Source organism: Carcharhinus amblyrhynchos, unplaced genomic scaffold, assembly GCF_965287045.1.
Source record: "Carcharhinus amblyrhynchos unplaced genomic scaffold, sCarAmb.v2.hapA chromosome_1167, whole genome shotgun sequence".
Taxonomy (NCBI): Eukaryota; Metazoa; Chordata; class Chondrichthyes; order Carcharhiniformes; family Carcharhinidae; genus Carcharhinus; species Carcharhinus amblyrhynchos.
In genome coordinates this window covers 2,968-27,500 of record NW_027650907.1, presented here as the reverse complement: position 1 = coordinate 27,500, position 24,533 = coordinate 2,968, and the positions used below count along the sequence as shown (strand labels likewise).

The window sequence follows — 24,533 nt, the reverse complement described above, 5'->3', positions numbered from 1 at the left end:
GGGGTACAGTGTAGAGGGAGCTTTACTCTGTATCTAACCCCGTGCTGTACCTGTCCTGGGAGTGTTTGATGGGGGGACAGTGTAGAGGGAGCTTTACTCTGTATCTAACCCCGTGCTGTACCTGTCCTGGGAGTGTTTGATGGGGGGACAGTGTAGAGGGAGCTTTACTCTGTATCTAACCCCGTGCTGTACCTGTCCTGGGAGTGTTTGATGGGGGGACAGTGTAGAGGGAGCTTTACTCTGTTTCTAACCCCGTGCTGTACCTGTCCTGGGTGTGTTTGATGGGGGGGACAGTGTAGAGGGAGCTTTACTCTGTATCTAACCCCGTGCTGTACCTGTCCTGGGAGTGTTTGATGGGGGGACAGTGTAGAGGGAGCTTTACTCTGTATCTAACCCCGTGCTGTCCCTGTCCTGGGTGTGTTTGATGGGGACAGTGTAGAGGGAGCTTTACTCTGTATCTAACCCCGTGCTGTACCTCTCTCTCTCTGCAGTCCTGCTCTTGTTTGGGGTCCCAGGTCTCGCTGCGGTGAACGACGCAGCGGACGTGGTTCTGGATTGCTGGTACATCGAGAGCACGGGCGGTTTTCAAGCCATCAGTGGGGGATTCTCCCGGGAAAAGGCTCTGCTGATCCTGCGCAAAGTCCCCATCCAGGGTAGCGAGGAGTCGGAGAGCTGGACTGACTATGACGTTCGCGAGGAGGATCGAGAGCACCCCATCTTTGAGGTCATTGGTGAGATCAACCTTCATCTCAATCCCGTAAGATTTCGGAGCAGAATGAGGCCACTCGGCCCATGCAGTTCTCCACGCCATTCTATCCCGGCTGATATTTTTCTCCTCCCCGTTCTCCTGCCCTTTTCCTCCCGGATCCCCTTATGAATCAGGAACCGATCTATCTCTGTCTTAAAGACACTCAGTGACCCGGCCTCCTCTGGGGCACACATTCCCCACTCTCCGGCTGAAGAAATCCCTCCCCGTCTCTTGTTTTAAAGGATCGTCCCTTCAGCCTGAGGTTGTGCCCTCTCTGGGTCTAGTTTTTCCCTCCTGGTGGAAACAGCCTCTCCGCGTCCACTCTATCCAGGGGCCTCGCAGTATCCTGTAAGTTTCAATAAGATCCCCCTCCCTCCCCACCTCATCCTTCTAAACTCCCAACGAGACCCAGAGTCCCCAACCCGTTCCTCTCACACGGACAAGCTCTTCATTCCAGGGATCGTTCTGGTGAACCTCCTCCGGACCCTTTCCAAGGCCCAGCACACCCTTCCTTAGATACAGGGCCCAGAACTGCTCCAAATGGGGTCTGACCAGAGCCTTATCCAGCCTCAGAAGTCCATCCCTGCTCTTGTATTCTCTCCACATGAATACCAACATCGCATTGTCCATTTTCGTCCTTTTCTCCCCCACGGGGGCTCAGATATAATACGATAACCTCTCCCTCAACAAGGCGAAGGAGATGGTCATCAGCTTCAGGAAGGGTGTCGAGGAAATTCCTAGCTCAGAATAACTCAGGCAGAGACGTTCAGAGTCAGGCGTCAGGAGAGTTTATTGTCGCGATATCACGGAGACTACACCCCAGTCAACACCGAGAGAACTCTGAATTTTTGAACAAACCCGCACTATTTTTATACAGTGAAATAAACAACTCTGCAAGCGGGTTACAATACTCCCTATTATCCTTACTATCTCTATTACCCCTTTAATCATTGTCCCATGAATTAAAACTATGGTCCTAGGACTTATCTATAGTGTCCTTGGTCTAAATCATCCTACAGTCCCTGTCCCTTGTGATTTACCGTAACTAGATAGAGAAGAAGGATGGTGGTTTGTTTTTCTATCCTCCTAAAGGCAGATGGCCCGTTATCTGGCCTTTAGACCTTGAGTGTCTGCTAGGCCCTGTTTTACTAACCCTGCCTGCTTCAGCTAGTTTCTTGATTTTCGGTATAATGGTGAGTATATCGTGAATCATTAACAAAAACCCAGCCTGCAGGTGCAGCAGGTGGTCAGGAAGGCGAATGGGATGCTGGCCTTCATAGCGAGGGGGATTGAATATAAAAGTAGGGAGGTCTTGCTGCAGCTGTATAGGGCATTGGTGAGGCCGCAGCTGGAGTACTGTGTGCAGTTTTGGGCGCCGCACTTACGCAAGGATATTTTGGCCATGGAGGGAGTGCAGAGGAGGTTTACTAGGCTGATACCGGAGTTGAGGGGGTTGAGCTATGAGGAGAGGCTGAATAAACTAGGCTTGTACTCGTTAGAGTTTAGAAGAATGAGGGGAGATCTCATTGAGACGTATAAGATGATGAATGGGATGGATAGGATAGAGGTGGAGAGACTCTTCCCGCTCAGAAAGGACAGTAGGACTAGGGGGCACAGCCTCAAGATAAAGGGGGGGCGGTTTAGAACGGAGTTGAGGAGGAACTTCTTCACTCAAAGGGTGGTGAATCTCTGGAATTCTCTGCCCGTTGAAGTGGTGGAGGCTGCCTCGCTAAATATATTTAAGACGCGGGTTGATGGGTTTTTGATAAGAGAGGGGATTAAGGGTTATGGGGAGAGGGCGGGAAAGTGGAACTGAGACACGACAGATCAGCCATGATCTTATTGAATGGCGGGGCAGGCTCGAAGGGCCAGATGGCCCACTCCTGCTCCTATTTCTTATGTTCTTATGTTCTTTAGCTACTGCTGCAGCTTTAGCCCCTACTATAGCAAGTCCGTTTAAAACAGACTTACTTTTCTATGCAACCTAATTGCTTATATGAATCTAATTTCTTCTACAAAGGGTAAAGGAGAACCTGCCCCCCCCTCTGTCTACATCAACGGGGACCGAGTAGAAAGGCTCGAGAGACCTTCAAGGTGTCCAGATCACCTGTCCTGGTTCCCCCCCCCAAATGCCGACACTATAGTTAAGGAAGCCCCACCTCTACTTTCTCAGAAGACGAAGGAAATTTGGCATGTCCGCTACGGACTCTCCCCAACTTTTACAGACGCCCCCATAGAAAGCATTCTCTCTGGGTTGGATCACAGCTCGGTCTGGGATCCTGCTGTGCCCAAGACCGCAAGGAACTACAAAAGGGGTGGTGAATGTAGCCCCCAATCCCATCACACAAACCAGCCTCCCATCCATTGACTCCGTCTACACTTCCCGCTGCCTCGGGGGGGGGGGAAAAGCAGCCGGGATAATCAAGGACCCCCCCCACCCCCCCACACACACCCCGGACATTCTCTCTCCCACCTTCTTCCGTCGGGGGAAAAAGATACAAAAGTCTGAGGTCCCGTACCGACCGACTCAAGAACAGCTTCTTCCCTGCTGCCGTCAGACTTTTGAATGGACCCACCTCGCATTAAGCTGATCTTTCTCTACACCCTCGCTGTGACTGTAACACTACATTCTGCACCCTCTCCTTTCCTTCTCTATGAACGGTATGCTTTGTCTGTGTAACGCGCAAGAAACAATACTTTTCACTGTATCCCAGTGACAATAATAAATCAAATCAAATATTAAGCTGATCTTTCTCTACACCCTCGCTGTGACTGTAACACTACATTCTGCACCCTCTCCTTTCCTTCTCTATGAACGGTATGCTTTGTCTGTGTAACGCGCAAGAAACAATACTTTTCACTGTATCCCAGTGTCAATAATAAATCAAATCAAATATTAAGCTGATCTTTCTCTACACCCTCGCTGTGACTGTAACACTGCATTCTGCACCCTCTCCTTTCCTTCTCTATGAACGGTATGCTTGGTCTGTATAGACTCAGAGGTTTACAGCAGGGAAACAGGCCATTCGGCCCAACTTGTCCATGCTGCCCCTTTATTTTAAACCCCTAAGCTAATCCCAATTGCCCCCATTTGCCCCATATCCCTCTATACCCATCTTACCCATGTAACTGTCTAAATGCTTTTTAAAAGATAAAATTGTCCCCGCCTCTACTACTGCCTCTGGCAGCTCGTTCCAGACACTCACCACCCTCTGGGTGAAAAAAATTACCCCCTCTGGACCCTCTCCCCTCTCACCTTAAACCTCTGCCCTCTAGTTTTAGACTCCCCTACCTTTGGGGGAAAAGATATTGACTATCTCGCTGATCTGTGCCCCCTCATTATTTTATAGACCTCTATAAGATCACCCCTCTACGCCCCAGAGAAAAAAGTCCCAGTCTATCCCAGCCTCTCCTTATAACTCAATCCATCGAGTCCCCGGTAACATCCTAGTAAATCTTTTCTGCGCTCTTTCTAGTTTAATAATATCCTTTCTATAATAGGGTGACCAGAACTGTACACAGTATTTCCAAGTGTGGGCCTTACCAATGTCTTGTACAACTTCAACAAGACGTCCCCAACTCCTGTGTTCAATGTTCTGACCGATCAACAGTGGGCAAGATACAATACTTTTCACTGTGTGTTCGTACATGTGACAATAATAACTCAGATCAAATCAAGTCAAAAACACACGTGTCCTGGGGGATGGGGAAGGGGCCATTCAGCCCCAATCAGCAGCTCCTTGAATCGTCCGATCTTCCCTTCGCCCCAGGCCTGAGAGAGTTGCAAATCCACAAATCCATGGTGGCTTCACATTTGCCTCTCGCGCTCCCCAAATAAAATCCCAACATTTCCCTCGATTCAAACCAGTTTGGGCTGGAGAGAAGCATCCCTCCTGATTGGTTGACAGCTCAGATCTTGATTGGCTGAGGCAGGGTCACAGAAAGGGGCCAGAGGGAATGCTGGGATCCGCGGGAAGTCTTGGACGTGTACCTCTTGGTTGCATTCATGTCACGCCCGACAGTGCGGCTCTCCCTCGGCACTGACCCTCCCACAGTGCGGCGCTCCCTCAGCACCAACCCTCCCCACAGTGCGGCGCTCCCTCAGCACCGACCCTCCCCACAGTGCGGCGCTCCCTCAGCACCGACCCTCCCACAGTGCGGCGCTCCCTCGGCACCGACCCTCCCCACAGTGCGGTGCTCCCTCAGCACCGACCCTCCCACAGTGCGGCGCTGCCTCAGCACTGACCCTCCCCACAGTGCGGCGCTCCCTCAGCACCGACCCTCCCCACAGTGCGGCGCTCCCTCAGCACCGACCCTCCCCACAGTGCGGCGCTCCCTCAGCACCGACCCTCCCCACAGTGCGGCGCTCCCTCGGCACCGACCCTCCCCACAGTGCGGCGCTCCCTCAGCACTGACCCTCCCACAGTGCGGCGCTCCCTCAGCACTGACCCTCCCACAGTGCGGCGCTCCCTCAGCACTGACCCTCCCACAGTGCGGCACTCCCTCAGCACCGACCCTCCCACAGTGCGGTGCTCCCTCAGCACCGACCCTCCCCACACAGTGCGGCGCTCCCTCAGCACCGACCCTCCCCACAGTGCGGCGCTCCCTCAGCACCGACCCTCCCACAGTGCGGTGCTCCCTCAGCACCGACCCTCCCCACAGTGCGGCGCTCCCTCAGCACCGACCTTCCCACAGTGCGGCGCTCCCTCAGCACCGACCCTCCCCACAGTGCGGCGCTCCCTCAGCACCGACCCTCCCCACACAGTGCGGCGCTCCCTCAGCACCGACCCTCCCACAGTGCGGCGCTCCCTCAGCACCGACCCTCCCCACAGTGCGGTGCTCCCTCAGCACTGACCCTCCCACAGTGCGGCGCTCCCTCAGCACCGACCCTCCCACAGTGCGGCGCTCCCTCGGCACCGACCCTCCCACAGTGCGGCGCTCCCTCAGCACCGACCCTCCCACAGTGCGGCGCTCCCTCAGCACCGACCCTCCCACAGTGCGGCGCTCCCTCAGCACTGACCCTCTGCTTGTCCTACCCACAGCTTCCGAGATCGCGATCCCAGATGCGGAGATTTTACTCCATGCGGATTGTGAGGGGCGAGAGGTCACCTGTGAGATTAGCAGTTTCGAGACTGCCCCAGCGACGGGTGAGGGGTCTCCGAGTGTCACCTTCCTTGGGGGCCTGCGCGTCGTAGGGAGCGGACTCGGAATCGCCATGCTCTTCAGCACCATTCCGGTCGATCAGGAGGAGGACCGCGTCTGGAATTTCAACGAGAAGCTTCACGTGGAACTGAGTCCAACAGGAACAATCCCACTCTCCCGTACGTAACACAGTGCTTCCCATTGGGATTGTGTACAGTGGGAGTGAATGGGAAGGGGTTTGGGGATTGGGATTGTGTAGAGTGGGAGTAAACGGGAAGGGGATTGGGATTGTGTAGAGTGGGAGTGAACGGGAGGGGGATTGGGATTGGGATTGTGTAGAGTGGGAGTAAACGGGAAGGGGTTTGGGATTGGGATTGTGTAGAGTGGGGGTGAACGGGAAGGGGTTTGGGATTGGGATTGTGTAGAGTCGGAGTGAACGGGAAGGGGTTTGGGATTGGGATTGTGTACAGTGGGAGTGAACGGGAAGGGGTTTGGGATTGGGATTGTGTACAGTGGGAGTGAACGGGAAGGGGATTGGGATTGGGATTGTGTACAGTGGGAGTGAACGGGAAGGGGATTGGGATTGTGTAGAGTCGGGGTGAACGGGAAGGGGTTTGGGATTGGGATTGTGTAGAGTGGGAGTGAACGGGAAGGGGTTTGGGATTGGGATTGTGTACAGTGGGAGTGAACGGGAAGGGGTTTGGGATTGTGTACAGTGGGAGTGAACGGGAAGGGGATTGGGATTGGGATTGTGTCTCGTGGGGAGTGAACGGGAAGGGGATTGGGATTGTGTCTCGTGGGGAGTGAACGGGAAGGGGTTTGGGATTGGGATTGTGTACAGTGGGAGTGAACGGGAAGGGGTTTGGGATTGGGATTGTGTAGAGTAGGAGTGAACGGGAAGGGGTTTGAGATTGGGATTGTGTACAGTGGGAGTGAACGGGAAGGGGTTTGGGATTGGGATTGTGTAGAGTGGGAGTGAACGGGAAAGGGTTTGGGATTGGATTTGTGTAGAGTGGGAATGAACGGGAAGGGGTTTGGGATTGGGATTGTGTACAGTGGGGAGTGAACGGGAAGGGGTTTGGGATTGGGATTGTGTACAGTGGGAGTGAACGGGAAGGGGTTTGGGATTGGGATTGTGTAGAGTGGGAGTGAACGGGAAGGGGTTTGGGATTGGGATTGTGTAGAGTGGGAGTGAACGGGAAGGGGTTTGGGATTGGGATTGTGTGCAGTGGGAGTGAACGGGAAGGGGTTTGGGATTGTGTAGAGTGGGAGTAAACGGGAAGGGGATTGGGATTGGGATTGTGTAGAGTGGGAGTGAACGGGAAGGGGTTTGGGATTGGGATTGTGTAGAGTCGGAGTGAACGGGAAGGGGTTTGGGATTGGGATTGTGTAGAGTGGGAGTGAACGGGAAGGGGTTTGGGATTGTGTAGAGTGGGAGTGAAGGGGAAGGGGTTTGGGATTGGGATTGTGTACAGTGGGAGTGAACGGGAAGAGGTTTGGGATTGGGATTGTGTAGAGTGGGAGTGAACGGGAAGGGGTTTGGGATTGTGTAGAGTGGGAGTGAACGGGAAGGGGTTTGGGATTGGGATTGTGTACAGTGGGAGTGAACGGGAAGGGGTTTGGGATTGTGTAGAGTGGGAGTGAACGGGAAGGGGATTGGGATTGTGTCGAGTGGGAGCGAAGGGGAAGGGGTTCGGGATTGGGATTGGGAGCGATCCGGATGGGATTTGGGGCTGGGAATGATCCTGTTCTGTCACCCCCCACCACCCCCACAGTGCAGTTCCTCGTCTACACTCGAACGGCCGCGATCCAGAGGTCTCTCGGGAGCAGCGTCTCCCTGGACTGCGGGTTCAGGGGCACCGAGGCCTCCAAGGTGTCAGTGGAATGGCGTCTGCAGCATAAGGGCGCAGGGCGGACAATCTACACCCTCTCCGAGGGGAGAGGGGAGGCGGAGAGGGAGGGAACCGCGATGGATCTGGACATGGTCACCACTCACGGGAACGTCTCTGTCATCCTGCAGCAGCTCACGGTCCAAGACGAAGGAACCTATATCTGTATGGTTCAAGGAGACACAGCCCACGGCCAACACACTGTCCAGCTTGATATCATGGGTAGGTCAGTGTACAGATATCTCCCTGAGAGAGAGAGAGGGGACTGAGAGACACCAGTCAGTGTACAGATATCTCCCTGAGAGAGAGAGAGAGGGGACTGAGAGACACCAGTCAGTGTACAGATATCTCCCTGAGAGAGAGAGAGAGGGGACTGAGAGACACCAGTCAGTGTATAGATATCTCCCTGAGAGAGAGAGAGAGAGGGGACTGAGAGACACCAGTCAGTGTATAGATATCTCCCTGAGAGAGAGAGAGGGGACTGAGAGACACCAGTCAGTGTACAGATATCTCCCTGAGAGAGAGAGGGGACTGAGAGACACCAGTCAGTGTACAGATATCTCCCTGAGAGAGAGAGAGAGGGGACTGAGAGACACCAGTCAGTGTACAGATATCTCCCTGAGAGAGAGAGAGAGAGGACTGAGAGACTCCAGTCAGTGTACAGATATCTCCCTGAGAGAGAAGAGGGGACTGAGAGACACCAGTCACTGTACAGATATCTCCCTGAGAGAGAGAGAGGGGGGACTGAGAGACACCAGTCAGTGTACAGATATCTCCCTGAGAGAGAGAGAGGGGGGACTGAGAGACACCAGTCAGTGTACAGATATCTCCCTGAGAGAGAGAGAGAGAGGGGACTGAGAGACACCAGTCAGTGTACAGATATCTCCCTGAGAGAGAGAGAGAGAGGGGACTGAGAGACACCAGTCAGTGTACAGATATCTCCCTGAGAGAGAGAGGGGACTGAGAGACACCAGTCAGTGTACAGATATCTCCCTGAGAGAGAGAGAGGGGACTGAGAGACACCAGTCAGTGTACAGATATCTCCCTGAGGGAGGGGACTGAGAGACACCAGTCAGTGTACAGATATCTCCCTGAGAGAGAGAGAGAGGGGACTGAGAGACACCAGTCAGTGTACAGATATCTCCCTGAGAGAGAGAGAGAGAGGACTGAGAGACACCAGTCAGTGTACAGATATCTCCCTGAGAGAGAGAGGGGGGACTGAGAGACACCAGTCAGTATACGGATATCTCCCTGAGAGAGAGAGAGAGGGGACTGAGAGACTCCAGTCAGTGTACGGATATCTCCCTGAGAGAGAGAGGGGACTGAGAGACACCAGTCAGTGTACAGATATCTCCCTGAGAGAGAGAGAGGGGACTGAGAGACACCAGTCAGTGTACAGATATCTCCCTGAGAAAGAGAGAGGGGACTGAGAGACTCCAGTCAGTGTACAGATATCTCCCTGAGAGAGAGAGAGAGGACTGAGAGACACCAGTCAGTGTACAGATATCTCCCTGAGAGAGAGAGAGAGAGGACTGAGAGACACCAGTCAGTGTACAGATATCTCCCTGAGAGAGAGAGAGGGGGGACTGAGAGACACCAGTCAGTGTACAGATATCTCCCTGAGAGAGAGAGAGGGGACTGAGAGACACCAGTCAGTGTACAGATATCTCCCTGAGAGAGAGAGAGGGGACTGAGAGACACCAGTCAGTGTACAGATATCTCCCTGAGAGAGAGAGGACTGAGAGACACCAGTCAGTGTACAGATATCTCCCTGAGAGAGAGAGAGAGAGGGGACTGAGAGACACCAGTCAGTGTACAGATATCTCCCTGAGAGAGAGAGGGGGGACTGAGAGACACCAGTCAGTGTACAGATATCTCCCTGAGAGAGAGAGAGAGGGGACTGAGAGACACCAGTCAGTGTACAGATATCTCCCTGAGAGAGAGAGAGAGAGAGGGGACTGAGAGACTCCAGTCAGTGTACAGATATCTCCCTGAGAGAGAGAGAGGGGGGACTGAGAGACACCAGTCAGTGTACAGATATCTCCCTGAGAGAGAGAGAGAGAGAGGACTGAGAGACACCAGTCAGTGTACAGATATCTCCCTGAGAAAGAGAGAGGGGACTGAGAGACTCCAGTCAGTGTACAGATATCTCCCTGAGAGAGAGAGAGAGAGGACTGAGAGACACCAGTCAGTGTACAGATATCTCCCTGAGAGAGAGAGAGAGGACTGAGAGACACCAGTCAGTGTACAGATATCTCCCTGAGAGAGAGAGAGGGGGGACTGAGAGACACCAGTCAGTGTACAGATATCTCCCTGAGAGAGAGAGAGAGAGAGGACTGAGAGACACCAGTCAGTGTACAGATATCTCCCTGAGAGAGAGAGAGAGGACTGAGAGACACCAGTCAGTGTACAGATATCTCCCTGAGAGAGAGAGAGAGAGGACTGAGAGACACCAGTCAGTGTACAGATATCTCCCTGAGAGAGAGAGAGGGGACTGAGAGACACCAGTCAGTGTACAGATATCTCCCTGAGAGAGAGAGAGGGGACTGAGAGACACCAGTCAGTGTACAGATATCTCCCTGAGAGAGAGAGAGAGGGGACTGAGAGACACCAGTCAGTGTACAGATATCTCCCTGAGAGGGAGAGAGAGGGGACTGAGAGACACCAGTCAGTGTACAGATAGCTCCCTGAGAGAGAGAGAGGGGACTGAGAGACACCAGTCAGTGTACAGATATCTCCCTGAGAGAGAGAGGGGACTGAGAGACACCAGTCAGTGTACAGATATCCCCCTGAGAGAGAGAGGGGACTGAGAGACACCAGTCAGTGTACAGATATCTCCCTGAGAGAGAGAGGGGACTGAGAGACACCAGTCAGTGTACAGATATCTCCCTGAGAGAGAGAGAGGGGGGACTGAGAGACACCAGTCAGTGTACAGATATCTCCCTGAGAGAGAGAGAGAGGGGACTGAGAGACACCAGTCAGTGTACAGATATCTCCCTGAGAGGGAGAGAGAGGGGACTGAGAGACACCAGTCAGTGTACAGATATCTCCCTGAGAGAGAGTCGGGACTGAGAGACTCCAGTCAGTGTACAGATATCTCCCTGAGAGAGAGAGAGAGGACTGAGAGACACCAGTCAGTGTACAGATATCTCCCTGAGAGAGAGAGAGAGAGAGAGAGGACTGAGAGACACCAGTCAGTGTACAGATATCTCCCTGAGAAAGAGAGAGGGGACTGAGAGACTCCAGTCAGTGTACAGATATCTCCCTGAGAGAGAGAGAGAGGACTGAGAGACACCAGTCAGTGTACAGATATCTCCCTGAGAGAGAAGAGGGGACTGAGAGACACCAGTCACTGTACAGATATCTCCCTGAGAGAGAGAGAGGGGGGACTGAGAGACACCAGTCAGTGTACAGATATCTCCCTGAGAGAGAGAGAGGGGGGACTGAGAGACACCAGTCAGTGTACAGATATCTCCCTGAGAGAGAGAGAGAGAGGGGACTGAGAGACACCAGTCAGTGTACAGATATCTCCCTGAGAGAGAGAGAGAGAGGGGACTGAGAGACACCAGTCAGTGTACAGATATCTCCCTGAGAGAGAGAGGGGACTGAGAGACACCAGTCAGTGTACAGATATCTCCCTGAGAGAGAGAGAGGGGACTGAGAGACACCAGTCAGTGTACAGATATCTCCCTGAGGGAGGGGACTGAGAGACACCAGTCAGTGTACAGATATCTCCCTGAGAGAGAGAGAGAGGGGACTGAGAGACACCAGTCAGTGTACAGATATCTCCCTGAGAGAGAGAGAGAGAGGACTGAGAGACACCAGTCAGTGTACAGATATCTCCCTGAGAGAGAGAGGGGGGACTGAGAGACACCAGTCAGTATACGGATATCTCCCTGAGAGAGAGAGAGAGGGGACTGAGAGACTCCAGTCAGTGTACGGATATCTCCCTGAGAGAGAGAGAGGACTGAGAGACACCAGTCAGTGTACAGATATCTCCCTGAGAGAGAGAGAGGGGACTGAGAGACACCAGTCAGTGTACAGATATCTCCCTGAGAAAGAGAGAGGGGACTGAGAGACTCCAGTCAGTGTACAGATATCTCCCTGAGAGAGAGAGAGAGGACTGAGAGACACCAGTCAGTGTACAGATATCTCCCTGAGAGAGAGAGAGAGAGGACTGAGAGACACCAGTCAGTGTACAGATATCTCCCTGAGAGAGAGAGAGGGGGGACTGAGAGACACCAGTCAGTGTACAGATATCTCCCTGAGAGAGAGAGAGGGGACTGAGAGACACCAGTCAGTGTACAGATATCTCCCTGAGAGAGAGAGAGGGGACTGAGAGACACCAGTCAGTGTACAGATATCTCCCTGAGAGAGAGAGGACTGAGAGACACCAGTCAGTGTACAGATATCTCCCTGAGAGAGAGAGAGAGAGGGGACTGAGAGACACCAGTCAGTGTACAGATATCTCCCTGAGAGAGAGAGAGGGGGGGGACTGAGAGACACCAGTCAGTGTACAGATATCTCCCTGAGAGAGAGAGAGAGGGGACTGAGAGACACCAGTCAGTGTACAGATATCTCCCTGAGAGAGGGGGGACTGAGAGACACCAGTCAGTGTACAGATATCTCCCTGAGAGAGAGAGGGGGGACTGAGAGACACCAGTCAGTGTACAGATATCTCCCTGAGAGAGAGAGAGAGGGGACTGAGAGACACCAGTCAGTGTACAGATATCTCCCTGAGAGAGAGAGAGAGAGAGGGGACTGAGAGACTCCAGTCAGTGTACAGATATCTCCCTGAGAGAGAGAGAGGGGGGACTGAGAGACACCAGTCAGTGTACAGATATCTCCCTGAGAGAGAGAGAGAGAGAGGACTGAGAGACACCAGTCAGTGTACAGATATCTCCCTGAGAAAGAGAGAGGGGACTGAGAGACTCCAGTCAGTGTACAGATATCTCCCTGAGAGAGAGAGAGAGAGGACTGAGAGACACCAGTCAGTGTACAGATATCTCCCTGAGAGAGAGAGAGAGGACTGAGAGACACCAGTCAGTGTACAGATATCTCCCTGAGAGAGAGAGAGGGGGGACTGAGAGACACCAGTCAGTGTACAGATATCTCCCTGAGAGAGAGAGAGAGAGAGGACTGAGAGACACCAGTCAGTGTACAGATATCTCCCTGAGAGAGAGAGAGAGGACTGAGAGACACCAGTCAGTGTACAGATATCTCCCTGAGAGAGAGAGAGAGAGGACTGAGAGACACCAGTCAGTGTACAGATATCTCCCTGAGAGAGAGAGAGGGGACTGAGAGACACCAGTCAGTGTACAGATATCTCCCTGAGAGAGAGAGAGGGGACTGAGAGACACCAGTCAGTGTACAGATATCTCCCTGAGAGAGAGAGAGAGGGGACTGAGAGACACCAGTCAGTGTACAGATATCTCCCTGAGAGGGAGAGAGAGGGGACTGAGAGACACCAGTCAGTGTACAGATATCTCCCTGAGAGAGAGAGAGGGGACTGAGAGACACCAGTCAGTGTACAGATATCTCCCTGAGAGAGAGAGAGGGGACTGAGAGACACCAGTCAGTGTACAGATATCTCCCTGAGAGAGAGAGAGGGGACTGAGAGACACCAGTCAGTGTACAGATATCTCCCTGAGAGAGAGAGGGGACTGAGAGACACCAGTCAGTGTACAGATATCTCCCTGAGAGAGAGAGGGGACTGAGAGACACCAGTCAGTGTACAGATATCCCCCTGAGAGAGATAGAGGGGACTGAGAGACACCAGTCAGTGTACAGATAGCTCCCTGAGAGAGAGAGAGGGGACTGAGAGACACCAGTCAGTGTACAGATATCTCCCTGAGAGAGAGAGGGGACTGAGAGACACCAGTCAGTGTACAGATATCCCCCTGAGAGAGAGAGGGGACTGAGAGACACCAGTCAGTGTACAGATATCTCCCTGAGAGAGAGAGGGGACTGAGAGACACCAGTCAGTGTACAGATATCTCCCTGAGAGAGAGAGAGGGGGGACTGAGAGACACCAGTCAGTGTACAGATATCTCCCTGAGAGAGAGAGAGAGGGGACTGAGAGACACCAGTCAGTGTACAGATATCTCCCTGAGAGGGAGAGAGAGGGGACTGAGAGACACCAGTCAGTGTACAGATATCTCCCTGAGAAAGAGAGAGGGGACTGAGAGACTCCAGTCAGTGTACAGATATCTCCCTGAGAGAGAGAGAGAGGACTGAGAGACACCAGTCAGTGTACAGATATCTCCCTGAGAGAGAGAGAGAGAGGACTGAGAGACACCAGTCAGTGTACACATATCTCCCTGAGAGGGAGAGAGGGGACTGAGAGACACCAGTCAGTGTACAGATAGCTCCCTGAGAGAGAGAGAGGGGACTGAGAGACACCAGTCAGTGTACAGATATCTCCCTGAGAGAGAGAGAGGGGACTGAGAGACACCAGTCAGTGTACAGATATCTCCCTGAGAGAGAGAGGGGACTGAGAGACACCAGTCAGTGTACAGATATCTCCCTGAGAGAGAGAGAGGGGGGACTGAGAGACACCAGTCAGTGTACAGATATCTCCCTGAGAGAGAGAGAGAGGGGACTGAGAGACACCAGTCAGTGTACAGATAGCTCCCTGAGAGAGAGAGAGAGAGGGGACTGAGAGACACCAGTCAGTGTACAGATATCTCCCTGAGAGAGAGTCGGGACTGAGAGACTCCAGTCAGTGTACAGATATCTCCCTGAGAGAGAGAGAGAGGACTGAGAGACACCAGTCAGTGTACAGATATCTCCCTGAGAGAGAGAGAGAGAGAGGACTGAGAGACACCAGTCAGTGTACAGATATCTCCCTGAGAAAGAGAGAGGGGACTGAGAGACTCCAGTCAGTGTACAGATATCTCCCTGAGAGAGAGAGAGAGGACTGAGAGACACCAGTCAGTGTACAGATATCTCCCTGAGAGAGAGAGAGAGGGGACTGAGAGACACCAGTCAGTGTACACATATCTCCCTGAGAGAGAGAGAGGGGACTGAGAGACACCAGTCAGTGTACAGATATCTCCCTGAGAGAGAGAGAGGGGACTGAGAGACACCAGTCAGTGTACAGATATCTCCCTGAGAGAGAGAGGGGACTGAGAGACACCAGTCAGTGTACAGATATCTCCCTGAGAGAGAGAGAGAGGGGACTGAGAGACACCAGTCAGTGTACAGATATCTCCCTGAGAGAGAGAGAGAGGGGACTGAGAGACACCAGTCAGTGTACAGATATCTCCCTGAGAGGGAGAGAGAGGGGACTGAGTGACACCAGTCAGTGTACAGATAGCTCCCTGAGAGAGAGAGAGAGAGGGGACTGAGAGACACCAGTCAGTGTACAGATATCTCCCTGAGAGAGAGTCGGGACTGAGAGACTCCAGTCAGTGTACAGATATCTCCCTGAGAGAGAGAGAGAGGACTGAGAGACACCAGTCAGTGTACAGATATCTCCCTGAGAGAGAGAGAGAGAGGGGACTGAGAGACACCAGTCAGTGTACAGATATCTCCCTGAGAGAGAGAGAGGGGACTGAGAGACACCAGTCAGTGTACAGATATCTCCCTGAGAGAGAGAGAGGGACTGAGAGACACCAGTCAGTGTACAGATATCTCCCTGAGAGAGAGAGAGGGGACTGAGAGACACCAGTCAGTGTACAGATATCTCCCTGAGAGAGAGAGAGAGAGAGAGGGGACTGAGAGACACCAGTCAGTGTACAGGGTATCTCCCTGAGAGAGAGAGAGGGGACTGAGAGACACCAGTCAGTGTACAGATATCTCCCTGAGAGAGAGAGGGGGGACTGAGAGACACCAGTCAGTGTACAGCTATCTCCCTGAGAGAGAGAGAGTGGACTGAGAGACACCAGTCAGTGTACAGATATCTCCCTGAGAGAGAGAGAGGGGACTGAGAGACACCAGTCAGTGTACAGATATCTCCCTGAGAGAGAGAGAGGGGACTGAGAGACACCAGTCAGTGTACAGATATCTCCCTGAGAGAGAGAGGGAGAGGGGACTGAGAGACACCAGTCAGTGTACAGATAGCTCCCTGAGAGAGAGAGAGAGAGGGGACTGAGAGACACCAGTCAGTGTACAGATATCTCCCTGAGAGTGAGAGAGAGGGGACTGAGAGACACCAGTCAGTGTACAGATATCTCCCTGAGAGAGAGAGAGAGGGGACTGAGAGACACCAGTCAGTGTACAGATATCTCCCTGAGAGAGAGAGAGAGGACTGAGAGATACCAGTCAGTGTACAGATATCTCCCTGAGAGAGAGAGAGAGGACTGAGAGACACCAGTCAGTGTACAGATATCCCCCTGAGAGAGAGAGGGGACTGAGAGACACCAGTCAGTGTACAGATATCTCCCTGAGAGAGAGAGAGAGGACTGAGAGACACCAGTCAGTGTACAGATATCCCCCTGAGAGAGAGAGAGAGGGGACTGAGAGACACCAGTCAGTGTACAGATATCTCCCTGAGAGAGAGAGAGGGGACTGAGAGACACCAGTCAGTGTACAGATATCTCCCTGAGAGAGAGAGAGGGGACTGAGAGACACCAGTCAGTGTACAGATATCTCCCTGAGAGAGAGAGGGAGAGGGGACTGAGAGACACCAGTCAGTGTACAGATAGCTCCCTGAGAGAGAGAGAGAGAGGGGACTGAGAGACACCAGTCAGTGTACAGCTATCTCCCTGAGAGAGAGAGAGAGAGGGGACTGAGAGACACCAGTCAGTGTACAGATATCTCCCTGAGAGAGAGAGAGGGGACTGAGAGACACCAGTCAGTGTACAGATATCTCCCTGAGAGAGAGAGAGGGGACTGAGAGACACCAGTCAGTGTACAGATATCTCCCTGAGAGAGAGAGGGAGAGGGGACTGAGAGACACCAGTCAGTGTACAGATAGCTCCCTGAGAGAGAGAGAGAGAGGGGACTGAGAGACACCAGTCAGTGTACAGATATCTCCCTGAGAGTGAGAGAGAGGGGACTGAGAGACACCAGTCAGTGTACAGATATCTCCCTGAGAGAGAGAGAGAGGGGACTGAGAGACACCAGTCAGTGTACAGATATCTCCCTGAGAGAGAGAGAGAGGACTGAGAGATACCAGTCAGTGTACAGATATCTCCCTGAGAGAGAGAGAGAGAGGACTGAGAGACACCAGTCAGTGTACAGATATCCCCCTGAGAGAGAGAGGGGACTGAGAGACACCAGTCAGTGTACAGATATCTCCCTGAGAGAGAGAGAGAGGACTGAGAGACACCAGTCAGTGTACAGATATCCCCCTGAGAGAGAGAGAGAGGGGACTGAGAGACACCAGTCAGTGTACAGATATCTCCCTGAGAGAGAGAGAGGGGACTGAGAGACACCAGTCAGTGTACAGATATCTCCCTGAGAGAGAGAGAGGGGACTGAGAGACACCAGTCAGTGTACAGATATCTCCCTGAGAGAGAGAGGGAGAGGGGACTGAGAGACACCAGTCAGTGTACAGATAGCTCCCTGAGAGAGAGAGAGAGAGGGGACTGAGAGACACCAGTCAGTGTACAGATATCTCCCTGAGAGAGAGAGAGAGAGGGGACTGAGAGACACCAGTCAGTGTACAGATATCTCCCTGAGAGAGAGAGAGGGGACTGAGAGACACCAGTCAGTGTACAGATATCTCCCTGAGAGAGAGAGAGAGAGGACTGAGAGACACCAGTCAGTGTACAGATATCTCCCTCAGAGAGAGAGAGGGGGACTGAGAGACACCAGTCAGTGTACAGATATCTCCCTGAGAGAGGGGACTGAGAGACACCAGTCAGTGCACAGATATCTCCCTGAGAGAGAGAGAGAGAGGGGACTGAGAGACACCAGTCAGTGTACAGATATCTCCCTGAGAGAGAGAGAGAGGACTGAGAGACACCAGTCAGTGTACAGATATCTCCCTGAGAGAGAGAGAGGGACTGAGAGACACCAGTCAGTGTACAGATATCTCCCTGAGAGAGAGAGAGAGAGAGGGGACTGAGAGACACCAGTCAGTGTACAGATATCTCCCTGAGAGAGAGAGAGGGGACTGAGAGACACCAGTCAGTGTACAGATATCTCCCTGAGAGAGAAAGAGAGAGAGGGGACTGAGAGACACCAGTCAGTGTAGAGATATCTCCCTGAGAGAGAGAGAGGGGACTGAGAGACACCAGTCAGTGTACAGATATCTCCCTGAGAGAGAGAGAGAGGGGACTGAGAGACAGCAGTCAGTGTACAGATATCTCCCTGAGAGAGAGAGAGAGGACTGAGAGACACCAGTCAGTGTACAGATATCTCCCTGAGAGAGAGAGAGAGGGGACTGAGAGACACCAGTCAGTGTACAGATATCTCCCTGAGAGAGAGAGAGAGGACTGAGAGACTCCAGTCAGCGTACAGATATCTCCCTGAGAGAGAGAGAGGGGACTGAGAGACACCAGTGAGTGTACAGATATCTCCCTGAGAGAGAGCGAGGGGGGACTGAGAGACACCAGTCAGTGTACAGATATCTCCCTGAGAGAGAGAGATAGGGGACTGAGAGACACCAGTCAGTGTACAGATATCTCCCTGAGAGAGAGAGAGAGAGGACTGAGAGACACCAGTCAGTGTACAGATATCTCCCTGAGAGAGAGAGAGAGGGGACTGAGAGACACCAGTCAGTGTACAGATATCTCCCTGAGAGAAGAGAGAGGGGACTGAGAGACACCAGTCAGTGTACAGATATCTCCCTGAGAGAGAGGACTGAGAGACAGCAGTCAGTGTACAGATATCTCCCTGAGAGAGGGGGGACTGAGAGACACCAGTCAGTGTACAGATATCTCCCTGAGAGAGAGGACTGAGAGACAGCAGTCAGTGTACAGATATCTCCCTGAGAGAGGGGGGACTGAGAGACACAAGTCAGTGTACAGATATCTCCCTGAGAGAGAGAGAGGACTGAGAGACAGCAGTCAGTGTACAGATCTCTCCGTCACAGTGTCCATTCATTTTCAGAACCTCCTCTGGTTTTCATATCTCCCTCCGTGCTGTATTTCCGTGAGGGAACGAGAGAGAGCCTGACCTGCGAGATTTCCCGATACTATCCGCTGGATGTGACAGTGAAATGGTTTGTCCAGAGCGAGGGGGAGGATCAGGACCCCCAGCCCCTCGCTGGCGTCTCGTTCTCCAGCCATCGCAGAAACAAGGATGGGACTTACAACATTTCCTCGCAAGTCTCCGTCGAGCCCAGCCCCCAGGACGTGGGGGCGGTGTACATATGTGAGGTGTCCCACGTCACCCTGGAGGAGCCTACCCGTGTATCCGTACAGCTCCAAACCCCAGCAGGTACTCATTATTTCCTCCTCCCTCCGATCGGGATACGGGCTGCCCTGTATGTGTGTGTGTGTGTAACTGGGAGGAGGTGGGTGAGAGGGTTAATCCCTCCTCCCTGTGATCGGGATACGGGCTGCCCTGTATGTGTATGTATGTAACTGGGAGGATGTGAGCGAGAGTGTTCATCTCCCCTCTCTGCGATCGGGATACGGGCTGCCCTATATGTGTATGTGTGTAACTGGGAGGAGGTGGGTGAGAGGGTTAATCCCTCCTCCCTGTGATCGGGATACGGGCTGTCCTATATGTGTATGTATGTAACTGGGAGGAGGTGAATGCGAGGTTTCATCTCCCATCCCTCCGATCGGGATACGGGCTGCCCTGTATGTGTATGTGTGTAACTGGGAGGAGATGGGTGAGAGGGTTAATCCCTCCTCTCTGTGATCGGGATACGGGCTGCCCTATATGTGTGTGTGTGTAACTGGGAGGAGATGGGTGAGAGGGTTAATCCCTCCTCCCTGTGATCGGGATACGGGCTGCCCTGTATGTGTATGTGTGTAACTGGGGGGAGGTGGGTGAGAGGGTTAACCTCCCCCCCACCCCCCTCCCCGGCTCTCTCTCCGATCGGGATACGGGCTGCCCTATATGTGTATGTGTGTAACTGGGAGGAGGTGGGTGAGAGGGTTAACCCCCCCGCCTCCCCCCCCCCCCCCCCCCCCCCCCCCCCCCAACCCGGCTCTCTCTCCGATCGGGATACAGGCTGCCCTATATGTGTATATGTGTAACTGGGAGGAGATGGGTGAGAGGGTTAATCCCCGCCCCCCTCTCCGATCGGGATACGGGCTGCCCTACGCGTGTGTGTGTAACTGGGAGGAGATGGGTGAGAGGGTTAATCCCCGCCCCCCTCTCCGATCGGGATACGGGCTGCCCTATATGTGTGTGTGTAACTGGGAGGAGGTGGGTGAGAGGGTTAATTCCCCCCCCCTCTCCAATCGGGATACGGGCTGCCCTATATGTGTATGTATGTAACTGGGAGGAGGTGGGTGAGAGGGTTAATCCCTCCCCTCTCTCTCTCTCTCTCTCTCTCCGATCAGGTTACAGGCTGCCCTATGTCTATGTGTAACTGGGAGGAGGTGGGAGGGGGCAGAGTGTTGAGACCCCTCACCCAGGCACAGTTGTGGGGTAATGGGTGGAGGGGCTATTCAAAAAAAAACAATTTTCTCACCGCCCCTTGACTAATCTCTTGCCCCCTTCCCATAACCCCTTGCAGGTCTGGAAGAGGGGGTTCCGTTCGCGACGTCCGGTGTTGTGATCTCTTCGATCCTATTCGTCCTCGCCCTCGTGCATTTCTGTTGGCGCAACTCTGAACCCCCAGGTAAGGAACCTCCCGGATGACCCCCTTGTCCCACCCTGAGCTCGAGGGGCTAAAGATGGAGGCCGTCCCGTGTAACCCATTCCTCTTCTCTCTCTTCCTGCAGGGCCGACCGACGGGACGGGGTAGTGAGATTGTGAGTCCTTCCCCCCCACCCCGAGAGATGGAGTTGGCGGACAAAATGGCCGCCACCAGGCCTGGAAGCCTGCCCCTCGAGTTAATGCTGCCTCCCACCAGTGCCCCCCCCCTCCCCCGGCTCGCCAGCCCAACTGAACCTACCTCTCCTTCCCCCCAACACCTCCGGAGTGGTCTCGCTTCCCTCGTGAGATGGAGGCATCAATAGAGACCTGGGTCTGATGGTCCCCTAACTCTCCCATCGAAGACCCTCCCTCTAATCCCCTAACTCTCCATTGAAGACCCTCCCTCTAATCCCCTAACTCTCCATCGAAGACCCTCCCTCTAATCCCCTAACTCTTCATCGAAGACCCTCCCTCTAATCCCCTAACTCTCCCATCGAAGACCCTCCCTCTAATCCCCTAACTCTCCATCAAAGACCATCCTTCTAATCCCCTAACTCTCCATCGAAGACCATCCCTCTAATCCCCTAACTCTCCATCGAAGACCATCCCTCTAATCCCCTAACTCTCCCATCGAAGACCCTCCCTCTAATCCCCTAACTCTTCATCGAAGACCATCCCTCTAATCCCCTAACTCTCCCATCGAAGACCATCCCTCTAATCCCCTAACTCTCCCATCGAAGACCCTCCCTCTAATCCCCTAACTCTCCCATCGAAGACCCTCCCTCTAATCCCCTAACTCTCCCATTGAAGACCATCCCTCTAATCCCCTAACTCCCCATCGAAGACCATCTCTCTAATCCCCTAACTCTCCCATCGAAGACCATCCCTCTAATCCTCTGGCGAGAGTTATGAAGACAGAGAGAGAGGGAGACATTGTAGAAGGAGGCTATTTGGCCCATCAAGTCTGCACTGACCACAATCCCACCTAGGCCCTATCCCCGTAACCACACATATTTACCCCACTACTCCCTCTAATCTGTGCATCCTGGGACACCAAGGAGTAATTTAGTATGGCCAATTAGATGTACAGTAAATGGCAGAACCCTTCAGAGTATTGATAGGCAGAGGGATCTGGGCGTACAGGTACACAGAGTATTGATAGGCAGAGGGATCTGGGTGTACAGGTACACAGAGTATTGATAGACAGAGGGATCTGGGTGTACAGATACTCAGAGTATTGATAGACAGAGGGATCTGGGTGTACAGATACACAGAGTATTGATAGGCAGAGGGATCTGGGTGTGCAGGTACACAGAGTATTGATAGGCAGAGGGACCTGGGTGTACAGGTACACAGAGTATTGATAGGCAGAGGGATCTGGGCGTACAGGTACACAGAGTATTGATAGGCAGAGGGAATTGGGCGTACAGGTACACAGAGTATTGATAGGCAGAGGGATCTGGGTGTACGGGTACACAGAGTGTTGATAGACAGAGGGATCTGGGCGTACAGGTACACAGAGTATTGATAGGCAGAGTGATCTGGGTGTACAGATACACAGAGTATTGATAGGCAGAGGGATCTGGGTGTGCAGGTACACAGAGTATTGATAGGCAGAGGGACCTGGGTGTACAGGTACACAGAGTATTGATAGGCAGAGGGATCTGGGCGTACAGGTACACAGAGTATTGATAGGCAGAGGGAATTGGGTGTACAGGTACACAGAGTATTGATAGGCAGAGGGATCTGGGTGTACGGGTACACAGAGTGTTGATAGACAGAGGGATCTGGGCGTACAGGTACACAGAGTATTGATAGACAGAGGGATCTGGGTGTACAGATACACAGAGTATTGATAGGCAGAGGGATCTGGGTGTGCAGGTACACAGAGTATCGATAGGCAGAGGGACCTGGGTGTACAGGTACACAGAGTATTGATAGGCAGAGGGATCTGGGCGTACAGGTACACAGAGTATTGATAGGCAGAGGGAATTGGGCGTACAAGTACACAGAGTATTGATAGGCAGAGGGATCTGGGTGTACGGGTACACAGAGTGTTGATAGACAGGAGGGATCTGGGCGTACAGGTACACAGAGTATTGATAGACAGAGGGATCTGGGCGTACAGGTGCACAGAGTATTGATAGACAGAGGGATCCGGGCGTACAGGTGCACAGAGTATTGATAGGCAGAGGGACCTGGGCGTACAGGTACACAGAGTATTGATAGGCAGAGGGATCTGGGCGTACAGGTACACAGAATATTGATAGGCAGAGGGATCTGGGCGTACAGGTACACAGAGTATTGATAGGCAGAGGGACCTGGGCGTACAGGTACACAGAGTATTGATAGGCAGAGGGACCTGGGCGTACAGGTACACAGAGTATTGATAGGCAGAGGGAATTGGGCGTACAGGTACACAGAGTATTGATAGGCAGAGGGATCTGGGTGTACGGGTACACAGAGTGTTGATAGACAGAGGGATCTGGGCGTACAGGTACACAGAGTGTTGATAGACAGAGGGATCTGGGCGTACAGATACACAGAGTATGGATAGGCAGAGGGATCTGGGCGTACAGGTACACAGAGTATTGATAGGCAGAGGGATCTGGGTGTACAGGGACACAGGGTCACTGAAATTAGCAACGCAGGTGGAGAAGGTAGTCAGGAAGGCATACGGCACGCTCGCCTTCATCGGCCGGGGGCACTGAGTTTAAAAATTGGCAAGTCACGTTGCAGCTTTATAGAACCTTAGTGAGGCCGCACTTGGAATATAGTGTTCAATTCTGGGTCACCCACACTACCAGAAGGATGTGGAGGCTTTGGAGAGGGTTACAGAAAAAGATTTACCAGGATGTTGCCCCCCCTGGTACGGAGGGGAATTAGCTCTGAGGAGGGGTTGGAGAAACTTGGTTTGTTCTCACTGGAGGTTGAGGGGGGAGACCCTGATAGAAGTCTACAAGATTATGAGAGGCAGAGTGGAGAGTCAGAAGCTTTCTCCCCTGCCCAGGGTGGAAGAGTCAATTACGCGGGGGGGCACAGGTTTAAGGTGCGAGGGGCAAGGTTTAAAGGCGGATTTTTTTACACAGAGGGTGGTGGGGGCCTGGAACTCGCTGCCGGGAGTGGGAGCGGATACGGGAGTGAGTTTTAAGGGGGTGTCTGGACAAATCCATGAATAGGATGGGGAATAGAGGGATACGGTCCCCGGGAAGGGTAGGGGGTTTTAGTTCAATCGGGGGCAGCATGGGTCAGTGCAGGAGGGTCCAATCCCCCCTAACCTACACATCTTTGGATACTAAGGGACAATTTAGCATGGCCAATCCCCCCTAACCTACACATCTTTGGATGCTAAGGGGCAATTTAGCATGGCCAATCCACCTAAACTGCACATCTTTGGATGCTAAGGGGCAATTTAGCATGGCCAATCCCCCCTAACCTACACATCTTTGGATGCTAAGGGGCAATTTAGCATGACGTAACCTGCACATCTTTCGAACCATCCCTCTCAGGAAGGAAATCTGCTGTCCTTACCCTGGTCTGGCCTGCGCGTGAGTCCAGACCCACCCAGCAATTCATTGATAAAACCCAACAGAAGAGCTCATTGCCGCAGAGTGCGCGTGTGCAGTGTGGCTGATTCTCAAATGCCGTCCAAGGGATGTCTACAACTAGGGGGTGGGGCATTAAACACACAGGCCAGCGAGTGGCACCCGTGTCCCATAAATGAACAGACAAAGCCCTAGCAAATTGATGGAAATGACCAGGTTATAGGTTACACCTCCCAGAGACAACAAGAGCACGCCTCCTCTCACTGTCTCTCTCTCCCTCCCTCCTCACCCTCCGCCCCCCCCTCCCCCAACCACCGCAGTGACCTCCTCCAACCCCTCCCCCTCCCCCGGTCAAAATGCACTCCCCAGACCATCTCCGAAAGCCTGCAATTCGACTGCGGCAGGCATCGCAGACGCTGAGCCGAACTCTGGAAGCCCTGAGGAGGTCGGGGACGGGACGGGATGGACGGCACAGGATGCCCCGCCGGACCCGGACTGCGT

The 24,533-nt window shown here is 53.2% G+C and overlaps 1 protein-coding gene across 1 annotated transcript in view; it reads left to right on the top strand.

Annotated features, from left to right (window-relative positions):
• Positions 1 to 21,699, top strand: part of LOC145340581 (tapasin-related protein-like) — a 23,703-nt gene extending 2,004 nt beyond the window's left edge. The window contains exons 2-7 of the mRNA XM_080185049.1: positions 492 to 731; positions 5,791 to 6,069; positions 7,666 to 8,001; positions 18,781 to 19,110; positions 20,366 to 20,470; positions 20,574 to 21,699. Of these exons, the coding sequence (XP_080041175.1) occupies positions 492 to 731; positions 5,791 to 6,069; positions 7,666 to 8,001; positions 18,781 to 19,110; positions 20,366 to 20,470; positions 20,574 to 20,596 (1,313 nt within the window). The 3' untranslated portion in view covers positions 20,597 to 21,699. The remainder of the gene's footprint in view (positions 1 to 491; positions 732 to 5,790; positions 6,070 to 7,665; positions 8,002 to 18,780; positions 19,111 to 20,365; positions 20,471 to 20,573) is intronic.
• Positions 21,700 to 24,533: the final 2,834 nt, after the last annotated feature.